At 42.7% G+C, this 19097-nt stretch overlaps 1 protein-coding gene across 1 annotated transcript in view; it reads left to right on the plus strand.

Moving 5' to 3' along the window:
- Positions 1–18615, plus strand: part of FAM227A (family with sequence similarity 227 member A) — a 90393-nt gene extending 71778 nt beyond the window's left edge. Inside the window, exons 9-13 of the mRNA XM_040359471.1 lie at positions 4940–5069; positions 5147–5242; positions 12218–12309; positions 12510–12658; positions 18358–18615. Coding sequence (XP_040215405.1) covers positions 4940–5069; positions 5147–5242; positions 12218–12309; positions 12510–12658; positions 18358–18388 — 498 coding nt within the window. The 3' untranslated portion in view covers positions 18389–18615. The remainder of the gene's footprint in view (positions 1–4939; positions 5070–5146; positions 5243–12217; positions 12310–12509; positions 12659–18357) is intronic.
- The last annotated feature ends 482 nt before the right edge of the window (positions 18616–19097 follow it).

The following is a 19097-nucleotide window of genomic DNA, read 5'->3' on the forward strand; positions in this document are numbered from 1 at the left end:
CTCTCTGGGGACCCTGATGTAAGGGGAGGGGTCTCTCTGGGGACCCTGATGTAAGGGGGTGCCTCTTTGGGGACCCTGTTGTAAGGAGGGGCTCTCTGGGGACCCTGATGTATAGGGGGAGGCTCTCTGGGGACCTTGATGTATGGAGGGGCTCTCTGGGGACCCTGATGTATGGGGGGGCTCTCTGGGGACCTTGATGTATGGGGGGGCTCTCTGGGGACCCTGATGTATGGGGGAGGCTCTCTGGGGACCCTGATGTAAGGGGGCTCTCTGGGGACCCTGATGTAAGTGGGGGAAGCTCTTTGGAGACCCTGATGTATGGGGGAGACTCTGGGGACCCTGATGTAAGTGGGGGAGGCTCTTTGGGCACCCTTTTTTAAGGAATTTGCTCTCTGGGGACCCTGATGTAAGGAGGGGCTCTCTGGGGACCCTGATGCAAGGAGGATCCCCACTCAGATATGTAACGAGATATATCTATATATATATATATACATACACAGACACGTATATTGTATACATATGACTTTTTTTACTTGATGGAGGGACGGATGTCTGTGTCTGTAAAGATTTGGAAAAGAGAGCAGACCCAGGCCAGCAGAGTCCACAGCGGCTGCAGCGGCCATTGCAACACAGGCCAACTGTCTTCAACACCTTCTTACGATTCCAGGAGGGGGCAATTGCCCCCCCCCCGCAGAATTCTGCGGACGCCCATGCTTGCTACACTGCTATGGGCTCTAGCTTGAGATCTTTTGTAGACCTAGCAATGCCCGTGGGGGGAGGGGGCTTTCATGGGTTCTTGCACCGGGGCCCTGAAGATTCTAGTTATGCCTCTGGGCCAAACTTCATTTCTGAACACAACTTCATTTCTGAACGTATTTGTTTTGGTTTCTTTGTACGTATGAATTGCATGGGTTGTTACTGACATGTGGTGAAGCATTTATGTGAATAGCACCTTTAGAAATATGTTTACTAACAAAAATGGTGACATGTTCAATACTTATTTTACCCGCTGTATATTGCAATACTTATTTTATACTGCTAACTAAAGTTGCCTATAGATGAATCAAAGTTCAGACGGTTCAACAAGTACCTGCTCAAATATGATCCAGCAAAATAGATTTTGATCCATCTATGGCTGTAGCTGCTCGAAACAAGTCAATCTGACGATCGACTTCTGTTAAACCAGACTGTTGGAAAACTTTTGTCGATCAGTAATTGCAGCCAATTAGTCTTTTCAATCAGTCCTCTGGCTGTTAAAAAAAGAAACAAGGCATCTCTTGCCAGCTTTAAAGCAAATCTAATGCCTCGTTTCCACTGAGCGGATCGGTTCAGTACGGTTCGGTACGGTTCGCTATTTTGGGTGTTTCCATTATGAAAGTGTGCCATTAAACCGAACTGTACCGGACCATTCTGGGTCCTGCTTCAGATGTGGGGCCATAGGAAATGGAACGGTTCCATTAGGGCGGAGATACAATACATTCCACTGATTGGTGGACGCGCTAGGCATTTTTCTAAACCCTGAATGGTCCCTGATGGTCCGATTTGCAGTGGAAGCGCTCACGAGAATAGACCGGTCCCATTCTAACCTCTCCATTCTTACTGACCCGAACCGTTCCGTGCAGTGGAAACAAGGCATTACACTACCATGCAAGGTCTGCTTACCTAATCATGCCCCCAAGCCAAAATTCTGCAGTAAAAATAAAATAATACCAAGAAAAAACTTGTGGAGAAAATTGTTAGAAAATATACCCACTTTACCCTTGCTTCCGCATTACAGAGGGTAACCATGTGGCAGGATCTCAATAAATGCTGAATACCCCACTTTTCACGTGACGACACTCCTGCATTGTGCTGAAGCATACTTAGCTTTCACCAGCAGTATCATCGTACTGCTACCTTTGCCTGGGGACATCATGTAGAACCTGAGAAAGACAAGAAGGTTTGGACTTTGAATGCAGCACCTAGGAGTGAGAGGCGCCTCCATCCCTAATTTCAATATAAAGGAGGGTGCAGTTTGGGACTTTAGATGAGGCACAAAGAGGAACCGGATGTAGACAAGATCACTTATTGATCAACCATAAACATGACATCATACAGCCAAAATGGATATTGCAATAAATCTTGTATTTGCAAAAACCTAGATAAAACAAAAATTAAACATAAGTGGTACACGATATATGCTAACATTATCATTATTGCTCCATGTACAAATTCATATAAAACTTCTTAAAAAGGAATGAATGTCCTCACAGATTAAGTCATTTAGGTATGCATCTTTGTAAGCTCTATGTGTTTCGGGGGATAATGCCACGTCATCAGGAGCTGATGCGTATGACCATTCTGTGAAAAGAATATAGAGCATTGAACATATATTAAAGTGGAGGTTCACCCAAAAACTCAATTTTTAACATTAGATTGAGGCTCGTTTTGTGAAGGGGAATCGGGTGTTTTTTTTTAAATCGAAGCAGTACTTACCATTTTAGAGATAGATCTTCTCCGCTGCTTCTGGGTATGGGCTGCGGGACTGGGCGTTCCTATTTGATTGACAGGCTTTCGACAGGCTTCCGATGGTCGTATACAGAGCGTCACTTTTCTCCGAAAGTAGCCGAACGTCGGTGCACAGGCGCCATATAGAGCCGCACCGACATTCGGCTTCTTTCAGGCTACTCGTGATGCGATGTATGCGACCGTCGGAAGCCTGTCGGAAGCCTGTCAATCAAATAGGAACGCCCAGTCCTGAAGACCATACCCGGAAGCGGCAGAGAAGATCTATCTCTAAAACGGTAAGTACTGCTTCGATTTAAAAAAAAACACCCGATTCCCCTTCACAAAATGAGCCTCAATGTAATGTTAAAAATAGTTTTTCGGGTGAACTCCCGCTTTAACCCCAATAGCAAAAGTAGATACAGGGGAAAGGGTCATGGAAGGAAAAACATTGATACTCTCTACTCACTTGAGAACTCGACATGTCACCGCAGAATACTGAGAGACCAGGGAGCATCACAAATGTCTTCACCGGGAACTGAGGTAGGTGAGGCCCCCAGGACAGAGCACAGCCAAAACCTCCCCACCAGGACAAGGAAATTCCCGCTACCGTGGTTGATAATATCTGATGTGGACTCCAAAATGTCTGTGAAAATTTAACTGACGTAAATATATAGGCAAAGTACCCATCTGTATGCTAGTAAAAAATATTAAATATTTGATGACAGCAACTAGGAGCTAGATGTTAAAAAGGGGGTATGTGGGTAAGTGCTAGCCATCGATGAACAATATGGCTAGGTGTAAAGAAATTGGAAGGATGGAACAGATAGAACAGCTTACGGCCTCCCAGACTAGCTGGGAGACCGTGATAGTATGAAAGCAGGGTGATTGAAACCCCACAAAATGTAGGCAAAGTAGCTGTAAGGATCCGGTATGAGAATGTAGAGAGCTGCCACAACCAGCAACCACGAACAGCTGAGAAAAACCAAGCCAAGCGGGGATATAAGTAGGCCGACCATCCACTGGGGGTCCACCCACCAGCGTCACCAGCTGGTGTGGTGCAATTGGAGGAGCACTCCTGTCCGAGTGGCAACTGACGCCCACAAGGCGTGCGAGAATACCTCCCACATCAAACGTCAGATGGTAAACACAGGCCGACCACCACGCCAGCATGACGCTGGTGGGTGGACCCCCAGTGGATGGTCGGCCTACTTATATCTCCGCTTGGCTTGGTTTTTCTCAGCTGTTCGTGGTTGCTGGTTGTGGGTTGTTGCAGCTCTCTACATGCTCATACCGGATCCTTACAGCTACTTTGCCTACATTTTGTGGGGTTTCAATCGCCCTGCTTTCATACCATCACCGTCTCCCAGATAGTCTGGGAGGCCGTAAGCTGTTCTATCTGTTCCATCCTTCCAATTTCTATACACCTAGCCATATTGTTCATCGATGGCTAGCACTTACCCACATACCCCCTTTTTAACATCTGGCTCCTAGTTGCTGTCATCAAATATTTAATATTTTTTACTAGCATACAGATGGGTATTTTACCATATACTTATGTCAGTTACATTTTCACAGACATTTTGGAGTCCACATCAGATATTATCAACCTTGGCAGCAGGAATTTCCTTGTCCTGGTAGGGAGGTTTTGGCTGTGCTCTGTCCTGGGGGCCTCACCTACCTTAGCTCCCGTTGGAGACATTTGTGATGCTCCCTGGCCTCTCAGTATTCTGCAGTAATATGTCGTGTTCTCGAGTAGAGAGTATCAACATTTTCCCTTCCATGCCCCTTTCCCCTGTATCTACTTTTGCTATTGGGGTTAATATATGTTCAATGCTCTATATTATTTTCATAGAATGGTCATATGCATCAGCTCCTGATGAGGTGGTACTATCCCCCAAAATGTGTAGAGCTTACAAAGATGCATACCTTAATGACTTCATCTGTGAGGACATTCATTCCTTTTGTAGAAGTTTTATATGAATTTGTACATGGAGCAATAACGGAATGTTACCATATATTGTGTACCACTTATGTTTAATTTTTGTTTTATCTGAGTTTTTGCAAATACAAGATTTATTGCAATATCCATTTTGGCTGTATGATGTCATGTTCATGGTTGAACAATAAATGATCTTGTCTACATCCGGTTCCTCTTTGTGCCTTATCTAAAGTTCCAAACTGCACCCTCCTTTATATTGCATGTAAAACCTGGGGCTTGTGTTAATATATTTACAGTATTTGATTTTTTTTCCTCTCAGTTTTTTAAGGTTACTACAGCATTTTGTCATGAAGGGGAGAGGATATCTAAATAAATACATTTACTTTGATTATTTTTTTTGTGCAAGGCTGGCTTTAAAGACTAAAATTGAAATATACTGTATGTTATGATTTTTTTTTGTACCAACAGTGGAATTTAATTAAATCATCATGTGTTAAATTTGTTTCCAAACAGAGTTTCCCGTTACCTGTAAGTCAGACCATATACAGTAGCTTCTGTTTCTCCTTTCCTCAGTCCTTACACCAGTTCCAGTCAGATGACTTTAAGACACAGCTGTGTAGTGTGATTTGGCAGTGGTTTGGAGGTTTGTATGCATACTATCTGGATGTTTTTTAAGAGGATTAAACAACTATATTATAACATGTGTTTTTAATTATAAAGGTATATGTCCACCTACTGGCAGCTATAATAGTTGGGACTATGACACACTGGAGCCAAAAGATGACATGCCCCGAAAAAAAGAAAAGCAAAGGAAAGGTAAGCTGATTTGTTAAAAATTTGGCCCTGGACTTTATCCAGACCGACCCACTTTAATTTTGCAAATACGCACAAAAACAATATATAAACTATACGCAATTGCGCAAAAAAAAGTAAAAACATTTCACTGTAAGTATAACAGCTTTAAAAAAAAAAAAAACTCTTTATTTGGAGAAAAAGATGCATTTCCCAACATTACAGACGCCATTAGAATAACACGTGTAAAGCCTCGTACACGCGGTACGAAAAATCAGAAGGGGATTGTCGTTTGACAGGTTGTTGTCCGAAATTCTTATTGTTAGTACGCTCCTTTAGACAACTGTTTTCCAATTTTCGGACAACAAATGTTAGATGACAGGCTAGTAAATTTTTGCCGAACGATGGCTCCACGTCTGATTTTCGGATGGTCAGTACACAAATCCGTCACACAAAAGTCCAAAGTACAAACCCGCAAGCGTGGAATCAAGGAACGACTGGGAAGAGTTCGGTCTTGTAAACTACCGTTTGTAATCTAGAATTAACATTCGTGACGCGGCAATTGATGAAATGTCAAAATTCTCAGGACTACAACTCCCATAAACAACAGCGGCGGCCATCACGTGACGCCAGCTAGCTCCGACTACCTCAAGGCCTCATAATCTAGAATTAACATTTGTGATACGGCAATTGATGAAATGTCAAAATTTGCGGACTACAACTCCCATAAACAACAGCGGCGGTCGTCATGTGACGTCAGCTAGCTCTGACTTCCGAGGCTCAGAGACTGACAGACAAGTGACAAGTCAGTTGGACAGCCGCGGCGCCAGCTGTTATATGAATAAATTATACTTGGGGGGCACACTATAATATTGAGGGGGTCGTTGCCCCCTCAGACCCCCCTTAGTGACGCCACTGTACAGCGGTGCTCAAATTAATGGCTGCACGAGCTGCACAGCCATTACTTTGACAGGCTGTCACTGAAACCGGCCCACTGAGCTATCTTCCCACCGGGAAACTCCTGGTAGTCCCGATGGCCAGTACATGTCTGGCTGCTTGAAACTGTTATGTTCATGAGTACAGAAGTGATAACATCATAACGCTTGCCTTTAGATTATTATATATTCGATTTGGCTGTTCTACTCTTGTGTAAGGATGAGCTTGGGTACCGTCCAAAACTATGTTTCCCAGAAGCCTGAAGGAAGCTGTCAGTACCGGACCAATTAGTCGGGATGGGGATCCTGCTGCAATTATACCATAAGAAGGAGATGCTTGTGACATCATTGACCTCATGGCCATATTAGGTCACTGTCATTGGCCTAATGTGGCCATATAAGGTCAATGATGTGCATCTTGTGTATAAAACCACTGTCTGCAGCTGATTGGCCTGGCAATGACAGCTTCCTTTCAAGTTTGGACAGAACCCAAGATCTTCTTAACACTTGAACTGCATGATAACAGGATAATTATAGCAATCTAAATCCTTGTACACACGGTTCGATTGTCGTAAGACAGAACATCAGATTTTTGTCAAAAGCGCGTGTGCAGCATTTTGTCTAGCATACTAACCAGGGTTTTTTTTCAGGGGGAACTTGAGGGAACTCAGTTCCACCACCTCTGGCTCAGACCCTTTGGTGCCTGCTCACCACAATCACTTGTAAGCACAGAAGTCTGGTTTCTGTGTTTACAAGTGACAGCTCTGCACTCTGTGTGTAACCCCCTGAACTCTACACTCTGTATGTAATGCAATCCTGGTATTTAATGCCCCTTTAAGACCCTTCTACTGTTTGTGAAATTTGAATAGGGTCGTGGTTGAGTTCCTGCACCTATTTTTTGAGAAAAAAAGCTCTGATACTAACCATCCGCAAATTGTCGTTCAACAAACATGAACGTAGTGACATACTAGGAGAGTATAAAGAGGAAGTTAATTTCTCGAGCGCCACCCTTCGGGCCCCTTCTGCTAATTTTGTGTTGGTAGAAGTTTGGTGAGCGTTGATTTGTGATTTTCAGATCTTTCCTGATCTTCAAATGACAGCTTGCGAGTAGACAGGTACAATAAAAACAAAACAATAGAAAATTAACAAGGGGCACCAACATAGTTGTATCTTTGATCTTAATAACTCAGGGATAATGGTGTTGTGGTAAATTTCCCAAAAAACATAATATTCATATTATTTATATTACTACAAAACAAATGCTGTTTAAAATAAATTTTGCATAATTACATCAGTATCACCAGCAAAGCAGCTTCATTATTATCCCATTAAACAAGATGAGAATGTGCGCTGCATTTCGACATTTCATCAATTGCTGCATCACGAATGTTAATTCTTGATTACGAACGGTAGTTTACAAGACCAGACTCTTCCGGGTCGTTCCTTGATTCCGATCATGCGTGTTTGTACTTTCGACTTTTGTGTGATGATTTCTGTACTGCCAATCCGAAAATCGGACGTTGAGCTGTCTGTCGTTCATCAAAAATTTGCTAGTCTGCTCATCCAGCTTTTGTCCTACGAAAATGAAAATCCGATGTCAAAAGGAGCATACGAATGATAAGAATTTCGGACGACAGGCCGTAGAATGACAATTCCCTTCCGAAATTCGCATTGTGTGTACGGGCCTTTAGGATCAGGATTCACAGGAGATTAAAATGATATAATACAATGCTAGAATTGTGTTGTTATAACTGCTGGAAAAGTGCAAAAAAAAAACAGTTGATACTTCCAGAAATCTTGTAAAAAGATAACACTCTCTGGCTCTCATGACTGATATCAGTGAGCATTGTTTTTTTTTTGTTTTTTATATAATCTTTATTTAAGACTAAGACAAAATAACATGTCATATCAAACAAATCCAAGAGATGTAATCTTCTTGAGAACATGTGCAATATATGTAAGAAATGATAGAAAGGGGAAAAAAAACGTGTTTAAGGCAATATAACAATAGGGCACTCACCAGAGGAAATTACGAGCAGCCTGGAGGGCATAATTACTGACTTGTTGTCACTAGACATGTGCACTGCCAAAAAATTCGTTTTTTTTTCATTTATGTTATTTTCGTTTTTTTTTTTTTCGGAAATTCGGGAAAATCGAAAAAAAAAATCAGTTTTATTCGTTTTTTTGCTCTTTTTGGAAATTTGGAAATTCGTAAATTCGGAATTCTGAATTTTCGGATTTCCGCAAAAAACGAATAAAACGGAAAAAACGAAATTTTCGAAAGAAAAACTAATGAAACAAAAATTACATTTTTTTGGGGGGGAAATTCCAAAAATTAGGAAAAATTTTTATTTTTCGAATTTTTCATTTTCGAAATTTGGAAAATGAAAAATTTCAAAATTTGAAATTTCGAAAAAGAAAAATTTCAAAAATTCGAAAATGAAAAATTCGAAAATTCGAAAATTTCGAAAATTCATAAATTCGAAATGTTCGAAAATTCATAAATTCGAAATTTTCGAAAATTCATAAATTCGAAATTTCGAAAATTAAAAATTCGTAAATTGGAAAAAAAATTGAAAATTCGAAAATTGAAAATTTCAAAATTCGAAAGTAAAACATTTGAAATTTCGAAATTCGAAATTTCGAAAATTCGAAAATTCTCAAAAAAAATGAAACATTCGAAATTTCGAAAATTAAAAGATTCGAAATTTCGAAAATTCGGAATTTCGAAAATTAAAAAAAAAAATCGTATTTCCGAAAATTCGAAATTGAAAATTCGGAAATTTAAAAATTCGGAAATACGAAATTGAAAAATTTGAAAATGAAAAATTCCAAAATTCGAAATTTCGAAAATGAAAAGTTTGAAATTTCGAAAATTAAAAATGTCAAAAATTCGAAAATGTCAAAAATTCGAAAATGAAAAATTCGAAAATTCGGAATTTCGAAAATTAGAAATTTCGAAAATTCATAAATTCGAAATTTCGAAAATTAAAAATTCGTAAATTCGAAAAATTAAAAATTAGAAAATTAGAAAATTTAAAATTTCGAAATTCGAAAAGCAAAAAATTAGAAATTTCGAAATTCGAAATTTCGAAAATTGAAAAATTCGAAATTTGAAAAATCGAAAATGAAAAATTCGAAAATTAAAAAATAAATGAAAAATGTAAAATTCAGAAATTGAAAAATTCGGAAATACAAAATTGAAAAATTCGAAAATTCGAAAAATTCGAAATTGAAAAATTCGGAATTTCTAAAATTAAAAAAAAAGAAAACTTTTCAGAATTTATCTTTCACGCACAGCCCTCTACTCACCGACACTGTGCACGATGCATATTTCCATGGCTCCCGAGTCCCGCTACCTCTCCCCGCAGGTCATGTTCTCTTTTTTTCAGCACAGGAGCACTTGATTTAGGGCAGAGTAGAAGACTCAGCCTGACACGAGACTTTAACAGAGATGAGGCTACGGGGAGCAATTACAGAAACCATACTCTGTATCTGTGTCTGCGGTGTCCAGCGGGTAAGGGGGGGAGCGTCCGCCGGTGGGAGGGCTTTCAGCTGCTGGATGGACACAGATACAGAGTAGGGTTCCTGTAATTGCGCCTCATCTCTGTCAAAGTCTTGTGTCAGGTGGAGTCTTCTACTCTGCCCGACATCAAGTGCTGCTGTGCTGATAAAGAGAACATGACCTGCAGGCGGAGGTAGCAGGAGTTTCCCCTCAATGTTCGATGCAGCCAGGCAGCACTGTCAGAGTCCCGACTCCCGCGGCTGGCCGGGTCATTGGACCCAGGGACAGCGCAGGTCCACCCGCTGCCCACGCTATCTATGCCAGTGCTACTCTTCCTTCAGTAGGCAAATTAGGCAGTTGCGGGGCCTCTGTGAGCGCGAGGCCTTAGGCGACCGCCTAATTTGCCTAATTAAAGAGTTCGGAAACCATATGCGGTGTAGGCTTTTCTGCTATAAAAAGACGTTTAAAAGAAGTGAGAGATAATATATCTTTGATAGTATGGCCATTTACCTGAAAAAAAGTGGGGAAGTTGTCTGTACCTCCAGAAGTCTATACAGTATGTGAACCACCATGTTGTGCCTTCAAAGTCTCGTAGGCCAACAGCTTAACATTCTTCAGTTAGCATTGTTTTTAGCTATCTTTTTGGACTACAACCTCCTCCCCTCCCCCCGGAATGAAGAAGAAGAGAAAGGATAGTATTCTTGTGTTCTTTAGTCCTGTCCTGAAGTAACATAGATATTGTACAGTGAGTGATTATTGCCACCCAAGTAGAAGGTGTGTGTTTCTGGCAGGATCACCAGGTGCAAATTAACCGCTTCCCGACCGGCTCACGCAGATATACTGCGGCAGAATGTCTCTCCTGGGCGAAATCCCGCACAAATTCGGCTTTGTCCAGGAGAGCCACCAGGGGGCACGCAAATGGCGCAGGATCAACCGGCCACACACGATTGTGTGCACAAGCACAGGGATTTGTGTGGCAGAAGAGAGAAGACAGATCGTGTGTTTCTACAAAGTAGAAATAGTGATCTGTCATCTCTCCTTGTCACTCCCCTCCTCACACAGTTAGAACACAGTGAAGGAACACACGCTTAACCCCTTCATCGCCCCCTAGTGTTAACACCTTTCCTGCCAGTGACATTTATACAGTAACCAGTGCATATTTATAGCACTGATCGCTCTATAAATGACAATGGTCCCAAAAATGTGTCAAAAGTCTCCGATCTGTCGCTCTTTTTTTGTTTATAGCACAAACAATTTAAACTGCAGAGGTGATCAAATAGCACCAAAAGAAAGCTCTATTTGTGGGGAAAAAAGGACTCAAATTTTGTTTGGCTATAGCATTGCATGACCGTGCAATTGTCAGTTAAATTGACGCAGTGACAAATTTTACAAAGTCCTCTGGTCAAGAAGGGGGTAAAATCTACCGGGGCTGAAGTGGTTAAGAAAAAAAAAGCATACAAAATAATTTAGCCACCATATCTAAGGATGAGTAATCTGCAGTATATATTACATTTTGTTCTGGTGATAAGCTGATATAAAAGTGGATATATAGCAGTTAAGCAGCAAACAAACAATTTCATTTAGAGAACATTGCCGTTTCTATTAGAGCACAGCCTTACAGCAAGGAAACAACCCCTAACAAAGGGGCTGACAAAGCAAGTAAAAACAAAGTCCCTTTTTGGCGCTACAACAATGTCAAGCGTGACACAGTCCAATCTTTGAAAATAAGATACTCTATGCCCCGTGCAGCCGCCAACCACTGGAGGATGGGCACAGGAACACAATAACAAAAAAAGCAGCCCTCAATGGGTAAAGTCTTATGACTTTACCCATTGAGCGCTGCTTTTTTTGTTATTGTGACAAAGCAAGTAGGCTGACTCCCATAGACTTCTTCACATTTTTACTGGAAGGCAGCACACTTCCTACAGTTTTTTCACTTGAAAAAACTTTCCACTTTCTTTTTCAGATCACAGATGACTGTAGCAGTGGCGGCCCGTCCATACAGGGTGCACGGGCGTTGACCCCCCCTATCCATGCGTCCAGCCTTCTAATCTACATGCGGGGTGCCGGACGCATGGATTCCAGTCTGGGTTTTATTTTTTTGAAGCAAAGGCTTCAAAAATGGGGTGGGCGCTGGGCTGCAGAGCACTGCAAGCCCACCCAGTTGTGTGACAATAGTGAATGAAAAATGAATGAATACTCGCTATTTTCACACTGATTCACCTCCCGACCAATCAAGAAGCGGGCCTTGAGACCCATTTCCTGATTGGCTGAACGGAGAAGCGTTCCAATTGGCCTAGGAGGAGGAGGGCAGAGACGATGAGATGCAGAGGAGGAGAAGCTAGGGGAAGCCGCCATAGATGGGGTAAGTGCCAGGCTGGGAACCGTTACCGACTGGATGGGAGGGGGGGTGTTTGTGGGTGGGGTGCACTGTTTGTCACCCCCCCAGAATTATACCACCAGCCGCCACTGCACAGTAGCTAACACAAGAATGTATTTTCACCCAATACAATGCTCTGACACACATATACTGTATATCTTAATTTTTATATCCTACAGATTCTTCTTTTTTTGACCTGTATCCCTCCAAAGAACAGATACTGGTAACTACCTGTTACAATATGAAGCCTAGGAAGAATTCTAAACAAAAGGTTGGTTTTACCATTACATGTTATTAATAATAATTAAACAATAATTTTTATGTTGTTTAAACTAATATAATACACATGTTGCTGTTTCCTGATGGGAGGCATTTTTTTTCAAGTCCAAATTGACTTTGTGTGTGAGGGTAAAATATATAAAGGATTTACCTGAATGTTATATTTATTAATTTAATGTCTTCATCTTGTAGTCTCATCCAACATTTTGTGAACCAGAATTTACATGCATGGCTTTTAACCTAAATGGGCACAGCCCTCTCATGCAGTATTATCTGAAGAAAAAAAAAGTTGAGCCGCAAGCTGGAATAAACATCTTGGTTCGAAGGACTGAACTACAGAAGTAGGTACCATATCCTTTATAATAGTTTTATACATTTTTTGCATTTATTAAAATATCTTTATTTTCACTCCTTTGACAGGCAGTGTGGGTAACTGAGGCACATGACCTTACCTGGCCATGGCTTCATTCAAAGTCCCAAATTCCCAAATCCCCCCCCTTTTTTTTATGGGAGAGGAGAGGATAGGAGGGTTTGATAGCAGGAAGTATGTAAAAGTGACGAATGTGGAGGGTATGATTCTTCCTGTATTAATTTGTATTGTGACCGTACTGTCCGCCCTCAGACAAACTGGGAGGAATAAGCAAACTGGGAGAAATATTTGTAATCTTCGAGGCAGTCGGGGATGGATGTCTTTCAGCAGGAGGGGGTCCCCCCCCAATATCCAGCCATGTCCCCCCATATCCAGCCATGTCCCCCCATATCCAGCCATGTCCCCCCATATCCAGCCATGTCCCCCATATGCAGCCATGTCCCCCATATGCAGCCATGTCTCCCCCCCCCCATCCAGCCATGTCTCCCCCATCCAGCCATGTCTCCCCCCATGCAGCCATGTCTCCCCCCCCATCCAGCCATGTCTCCCCCCCCATCCAGCCATGTCTCCCCCCCCCATGTCTCCCCCCCCATCCAGCCATGTCTCCCCCCCATCCAGCCATGTCCCCCCCCCCCATGCAGCCATGTCTCCCCCCATGCAGCCATGTCTCCCCCCATGCAGCCATGTCTGTGTGGAGCTGCTTGGGAGGGATCTGTGTAGGGGAATGGGGGAGTGAGGCGCCCAAGAAGGAATATTTGTTGGTGGGGGGTTTCAGTTGGGAAGGGATGTCTTTTTGGGCAACCAGGTAGCTATGTTGGGTAAGTGGAGGTTGGGGGGGGGGGGGTGGATTTTATTTTCTTTTTTTCAGCTGGAGTTGGAAAGTGGCCTGAACTGAGGAGTTGGGAAGTGGCTAGTAAATGATATGCGTCAGCTGGGGTTTGGAAAATTACTGGTGAGCAATGCCTGTTGGCTGGACGGATGGAGACGAGGGGTATGAAGTTTCCAGTGAATGTGTGTTAAGCACAAGATGTACGCGTAAAATGTGTCTACGTGACCTCGTGTTGGTGTCTTTGGTGTTACCACTTTGAACAATAAAAGGCAATCGAAATTCCTGGATGTGCAGCCATTTATTTTCTTACAAGTGATATGTGTAAAGCTGGGAAGGAGGTGGAAGATGACCAGTGAGTGATGTCTTTTGGCTGAGGGATAGTGACATGCATGATTTGTGTAGGTAGGGGGTTGTTAACAGGGAAATCGCTGGGGATCAATGTATGTCAGGTTGGGAGAAGTGGGTGGTGGTGTATAAATTATCTAAGCTCCAGCATTGCAGCTGTCACTAAAGTGGGTGGGGCCATGCACAGAGGAAGCAACTGCAAGGGGCAGGATGCATTTATAGTTGGAGGTGGCGCCCGTGCACCCTTAAAGGACGGGCCCGCCCCTGAAATACAGTGAATCTTTATTAATACCATAAAACTGATCTAACTGAATGAGAGCATTAGGTTTTTGTCTAAGTTAGCTGTAAACTTTCTAAAATGATATTATTTAGTCCTCTGTGGTGATGGTGGTATTTTTTAATGGTTAGTACTTCTGCCATGAAGTTCTGGAGTCCTTGGTTTAAATTCCAATCAGGACACTACCTGCATGGAGTCTGCATGTTCTCCCTGTGCTTGAATTGCCTCTGGTTACCAGGGCCGATGCTAGCAATAGGCAGGTCAGGCAGCTGCCTAGAGCGTCAGGGTAGAATCCAGCGCCAGATTTATAGAATACCTGCAGAGCCGGCATCACCATACATAAGGCAGCATAGGTGCCTTATGGCGCCAGGCTAGGTGGGACGGTAAAATGCGCATGTGAAGACATCCCCGGACTCTGTGAAGAAACAATTCGCCCTCAGCATCCCCCGTTCTGTAAGCCTGCTTTTCTTGAGCTCTCCAGGACCACTCTATCCCCAGCCTGCAGTGCCTCCCTAGCAGCTGCAGTGAGAACAGGAGGGGAGAGTGCCAGGATAATGAGCAGCGGGCCAGTCCGAAAGTGCCTGCATGATACATGGAACCGGCCAGGGCGGGTGAGATGGAAGCCCTTCTTATTAAAAAGAATGGTTGAATTTGCTGTCAAGTTTATACTGCATTGCACAGTGTATGCAGAGGGGAACAGATGTGCAGGGGGGTGGGGGGGGGGGTGGGGTTACAGTAAGGAACTGATGTGTGTGTGTGGGAGTACAGAGGGGAACAGATGTGCGTGTGGGGGTTGGAGGGTACAGAGGGGAACAGATGCGCAGGGGGGTTGGGGGGCTACAGAGAAACTTATGTGGGGGGGGGGTTGGGGGGTACAGAGGGGAACAGATGTGCAGGGGGTGTACAGAGAGGAACTGATGTGTGTGGGGGGGTTGGGGTGCAGAGGGGAACAGATGTGAAGGGGGGGTTGGGGTTACAGAGAGAAACTGATGTGTGTGTGTGTGGGGGGGGGGGGGGGTTGGGGGATACATAGGGTAACAGATGTGTATGTGAGGGGGAGTTGGGGGTGGGGAACAGATTTGTGGGGGGGGGGGTACAGAGGTGAACCGATGTGTGGGTGGGGAACAGAGGTGCAGGGGGATACAATGGGGAACAGAGGTGTGTGTGTGTGGGGGGGGGGGGGGGGTGCAGAGGGGAACAGGCATTCAGGGTGATACAGTGATGAACAGGTGTGCAGAGGACTACAGTGATGAAGCAATTGGGGTGATCTGAGGTGTGATAGTGGACAAATTGTGGTGATCTGAGGCCTGAAAATACAGGAATTGGGGTGATTTGAGGTGTGGAGGTTCAAGTTCACCTTTGTAAAAAAATAATAAATTCAGATCTTTTTGCGGATAAAAAAAATGTGCATTTATTATTATTTTTACTAGGAGCCTGTAAAGCATTGTCAGTGTATCTGTCTGCTTATATGGATAGGCAGTTACAAAGTTATGCCACGTACACACGGTTGGAATTTCTGACAAGAAAAGTTGCAATTCCGACGCACAAAAAAACACTCATGCTCGGAATCAATTTGGCACATTCTTGGAATCATTAAACTTAATTTTTTTTGGCTCGTAGTGCTGTACGTCACCGCATTCTTGACAGTCGGAATTTCAGACAACATTTGTGTGACCGTTTGTATGCAACACAAGTTTGAGCCAAAATTCAGTCGCAATTCTTGTTGGGATTTCCAATCGTATGTACGCGGCATTAGCCTGTCCATATACTACCTTAGCCTGCCCCTATACAGCCCTAGTCTGTCTATATACTTGCATCCCCAACTGGCGTGAGGAAGCGAGCCATTGCCATTACTATTTGCCTTTAGGCCGGGTCCAGAGGCGCAGGTGTGGGCCTGCAGACCACGGCTGAAGAAATAGGTGGAGAGGCGCGGCAAAAATCTCCACCCCTGCCACCTTCATCGTATACATATACAGGGTGAAGTGGGTAGAGTCATGGGCAGAGCCAATGAGGGAGCGGGAAAATTAGGTTTCGCCTAGGGTGTCAAAAATTCTTGCACAAGCCCTGATGGCACCCACGTGCATCTCAGCACACAGTGCGTTTGCAGGAACCACAGGGAAATCGCATAGTTAAAATGACCATGCGATTTCCCTGTGGGCGTGTTTTATAAAAGGTGCATGCACCTTTTTTTTTTGCACAAGCCCTGATGGCACCCACGTGCACTCACAGTAGGCTATTCATTTGAATAGGCTGCCGTGCCCATGTAAACATTGCCTGCATAAAATGTGGAAGTGTGAAACTAGTGTAAGCGATGACTCATATAAATTCCAGATATATTATATATGTTGCCATGCTAATATAGTGAAAATAAATGGCTACAAACAAAAGTTTTACCAGACTAAAATGATCCCACTACAGAGTCTGATTCGCCTGTTGTAAACACTTTCATCGGGAATGTTTAGTTCACACCTATTGGTTCCAATATATTAGACTGGCTTTCTCTCCAAAATTGATAGAGACAATGGTGACCATATATATAATCGAGTGTCCCCATGTAATCAAAGCAAGGAAAGTCACATACTGTAAATTGGCTATAAACTTTAATGTAAACACATAGGTGTGCGCACATAGGGTGTAAGGTGTGCCTGGGCACACCCTAATCACCCTGTACTGTGCAGATTCCCCCTGCTGCCTGGCTGCAGAGAATGGGACTGGGGAATCTCTGTCCTCAGTCCCTTTCTCTGTCTCAAAAGTTAGACATCAGGGATCTGTTTAGACCACTGATATTTCACCAAAGCCCCCCAACAGGGCTCATATATATATATATATATATATATATATATATATATATATATATATATATATATATATATATATATATATATATATATAAAAAATAAAAAATAAAAATAAATAATAATAATACAAAGACACTGACACCAATCTCTGCCCTGCTGACAAAGCCCTACTGACTTGCCCACTGCCATATACGGTATATTACACACGCATGTGTGTTTGAGCTTTGGTGTGCACACCCTAATGCCATAGGCTGCGCACACCTATGTGTAAACACATGGTACACATTCTACTTACATGATAAAAAGCAGGTAAGCACATAAAAAGTCACAATTTAAAGCTGTACAGCAAGGGTTCCAACTCCAAAGAAGCTTGTCGGTGTTGTGTGTGTAGGTTCCGCCTAACGTGTTTCTTTGCATAGGACACCATCTGGGACCATTTTAGTCTGGTAAGATGGTAAAATGGTGAGAGCTCACGAGGTGACTACAATTATGAAGTAGCAAGATATCAGTGATGTTTTCCTCAAGATGCATATTGGATTTGAACTATTTCATATACTCACCTTTATTCACCTTTGCCATATTTCATTTTGATATGGACATTTGTTTGTAGCAATTTATTTTCAACATATACGATGTACAGTATGTGTTTATTTATTTTTTGTCTTACTATTGATTGCCAGCAGCTGTGTTTAAAAATCACTAGTCACACCAGTGCGTTATCTATTTGTGTTTATTATATAAATTCCAGAACCTATGTAGTTCTGGGCTGTGTTCACAAATGTCTGAGGCCCCGTACACACGACCGAGTTTCTCTGCAGAATTCAGCCAGAAACTCGGTCAGAGCTGGATTCTGCCGAGAAACTCGGTCGTGTGTACACTTTTCAGCGAGGAACCCGTCGAGGAACTCGTCGGGCCGAAAAGAGAACATGTTCTCTATTTCCTTGTTGTTCAATGAGGAAAGTCGGCCCGCCAAGCTCCTCGGCGGCTTCCACACTGAACTCGCCGAGGAACTCGATGTGTTTGGCACGTCGAGTTCCTCGGTCGTGTGTACGGGGCCTCACACACATAGCCCCCTGCAAGAGCCTCTTACCTTGTGACTTGCTACAAAGTTACAATGTTGCAGTCTGAATAATGGGTGTGAAGAGACTAAGAAAATGCTTTCTCCTGCCAGCAGCAGACTGATGACATCATCTCAGCTTTGGCAAGGTCACTTGACTGAATTTCAGTAACTGCCTTTTTAATGATAAAGTTGAACTTTAAAAAAAATATATTGTTGTTTTGTATTGTTACATGTTATGAGTTTTTTCATGCAGACTTGTAAAGTTATTGATAGGTCAGTTTAATAAGCAATCTACTATAGTTACAGTACATTGAATATTCATTAAACTTTTAACCAACTTTTCTTTGCACTACATATTCAGTGAGTGTGATGATCACAAGAAGACAAGATAAAACAAGACCAACAACTGCACAAAGACAAGACTGAGCTTGCTGAACTCTACAAGATGTTGGAAGAAAACATAGATTATAGCTATTTAAAATCAATTTAAACTAGTGTTCTGTTCACACATATGCAGGTGTAATGGCATGTTTGCATTTTTGCACATTTACAGTGCCTTGAAAAAGTATTCATAATCATGTTACAACCAAAAACGTAAATGTATTTTATTGGGATCTTATGTGATAGACCAACACAAAGTGGCACATAATTGGGAAGTGGAAGAAAAATGCTAAATGTTTTCATATTTTTTAACAAATAAATATGTGAAAAGTGTAGCGTGCATTTGTATTCAGCCCCCTTTACTCTAATACCCCTAACTAAGATCTAGTGGAACCAATTGCCTTCAGAAGTCACCTAAGTAGTGTAAGGGGTTAGCTCGGTAGCGGGGTGTGTGACCCCTTGGATGGGTTCACTACACACTGAATTTATACAGACAGGCAGTCGAAGACGGTTGAAAACAAAGATTTTGGTTTATTCTTCCATCTTGCTGGAAACAAGTGCAAGCATCCAAACAGCATAAACAAAATAAACATAAAACATAAAATAAACCCTGGCCACTTGGGGCGTCTATCTTCACCACACAGGAACCTATCTATGGAGTCTGGCACAGCCTAGTACTGGGCAGACACTGCTGGTCATACAGCAGAAAAACAATAGTCT

The sequence above is a fragment of the Rana temporaria genome, chromosome 7 (assembly GCF_905171775.1).
Source record: "Rana temporaria chromosome 7, aRanTem1.1, whole genome shotgun sequence".
Lineage (NCBI taxonomy): Eukaryota > Metazoa > Chordata > Amphibia > Anura > Ranidae > Rana > Rana temporaria.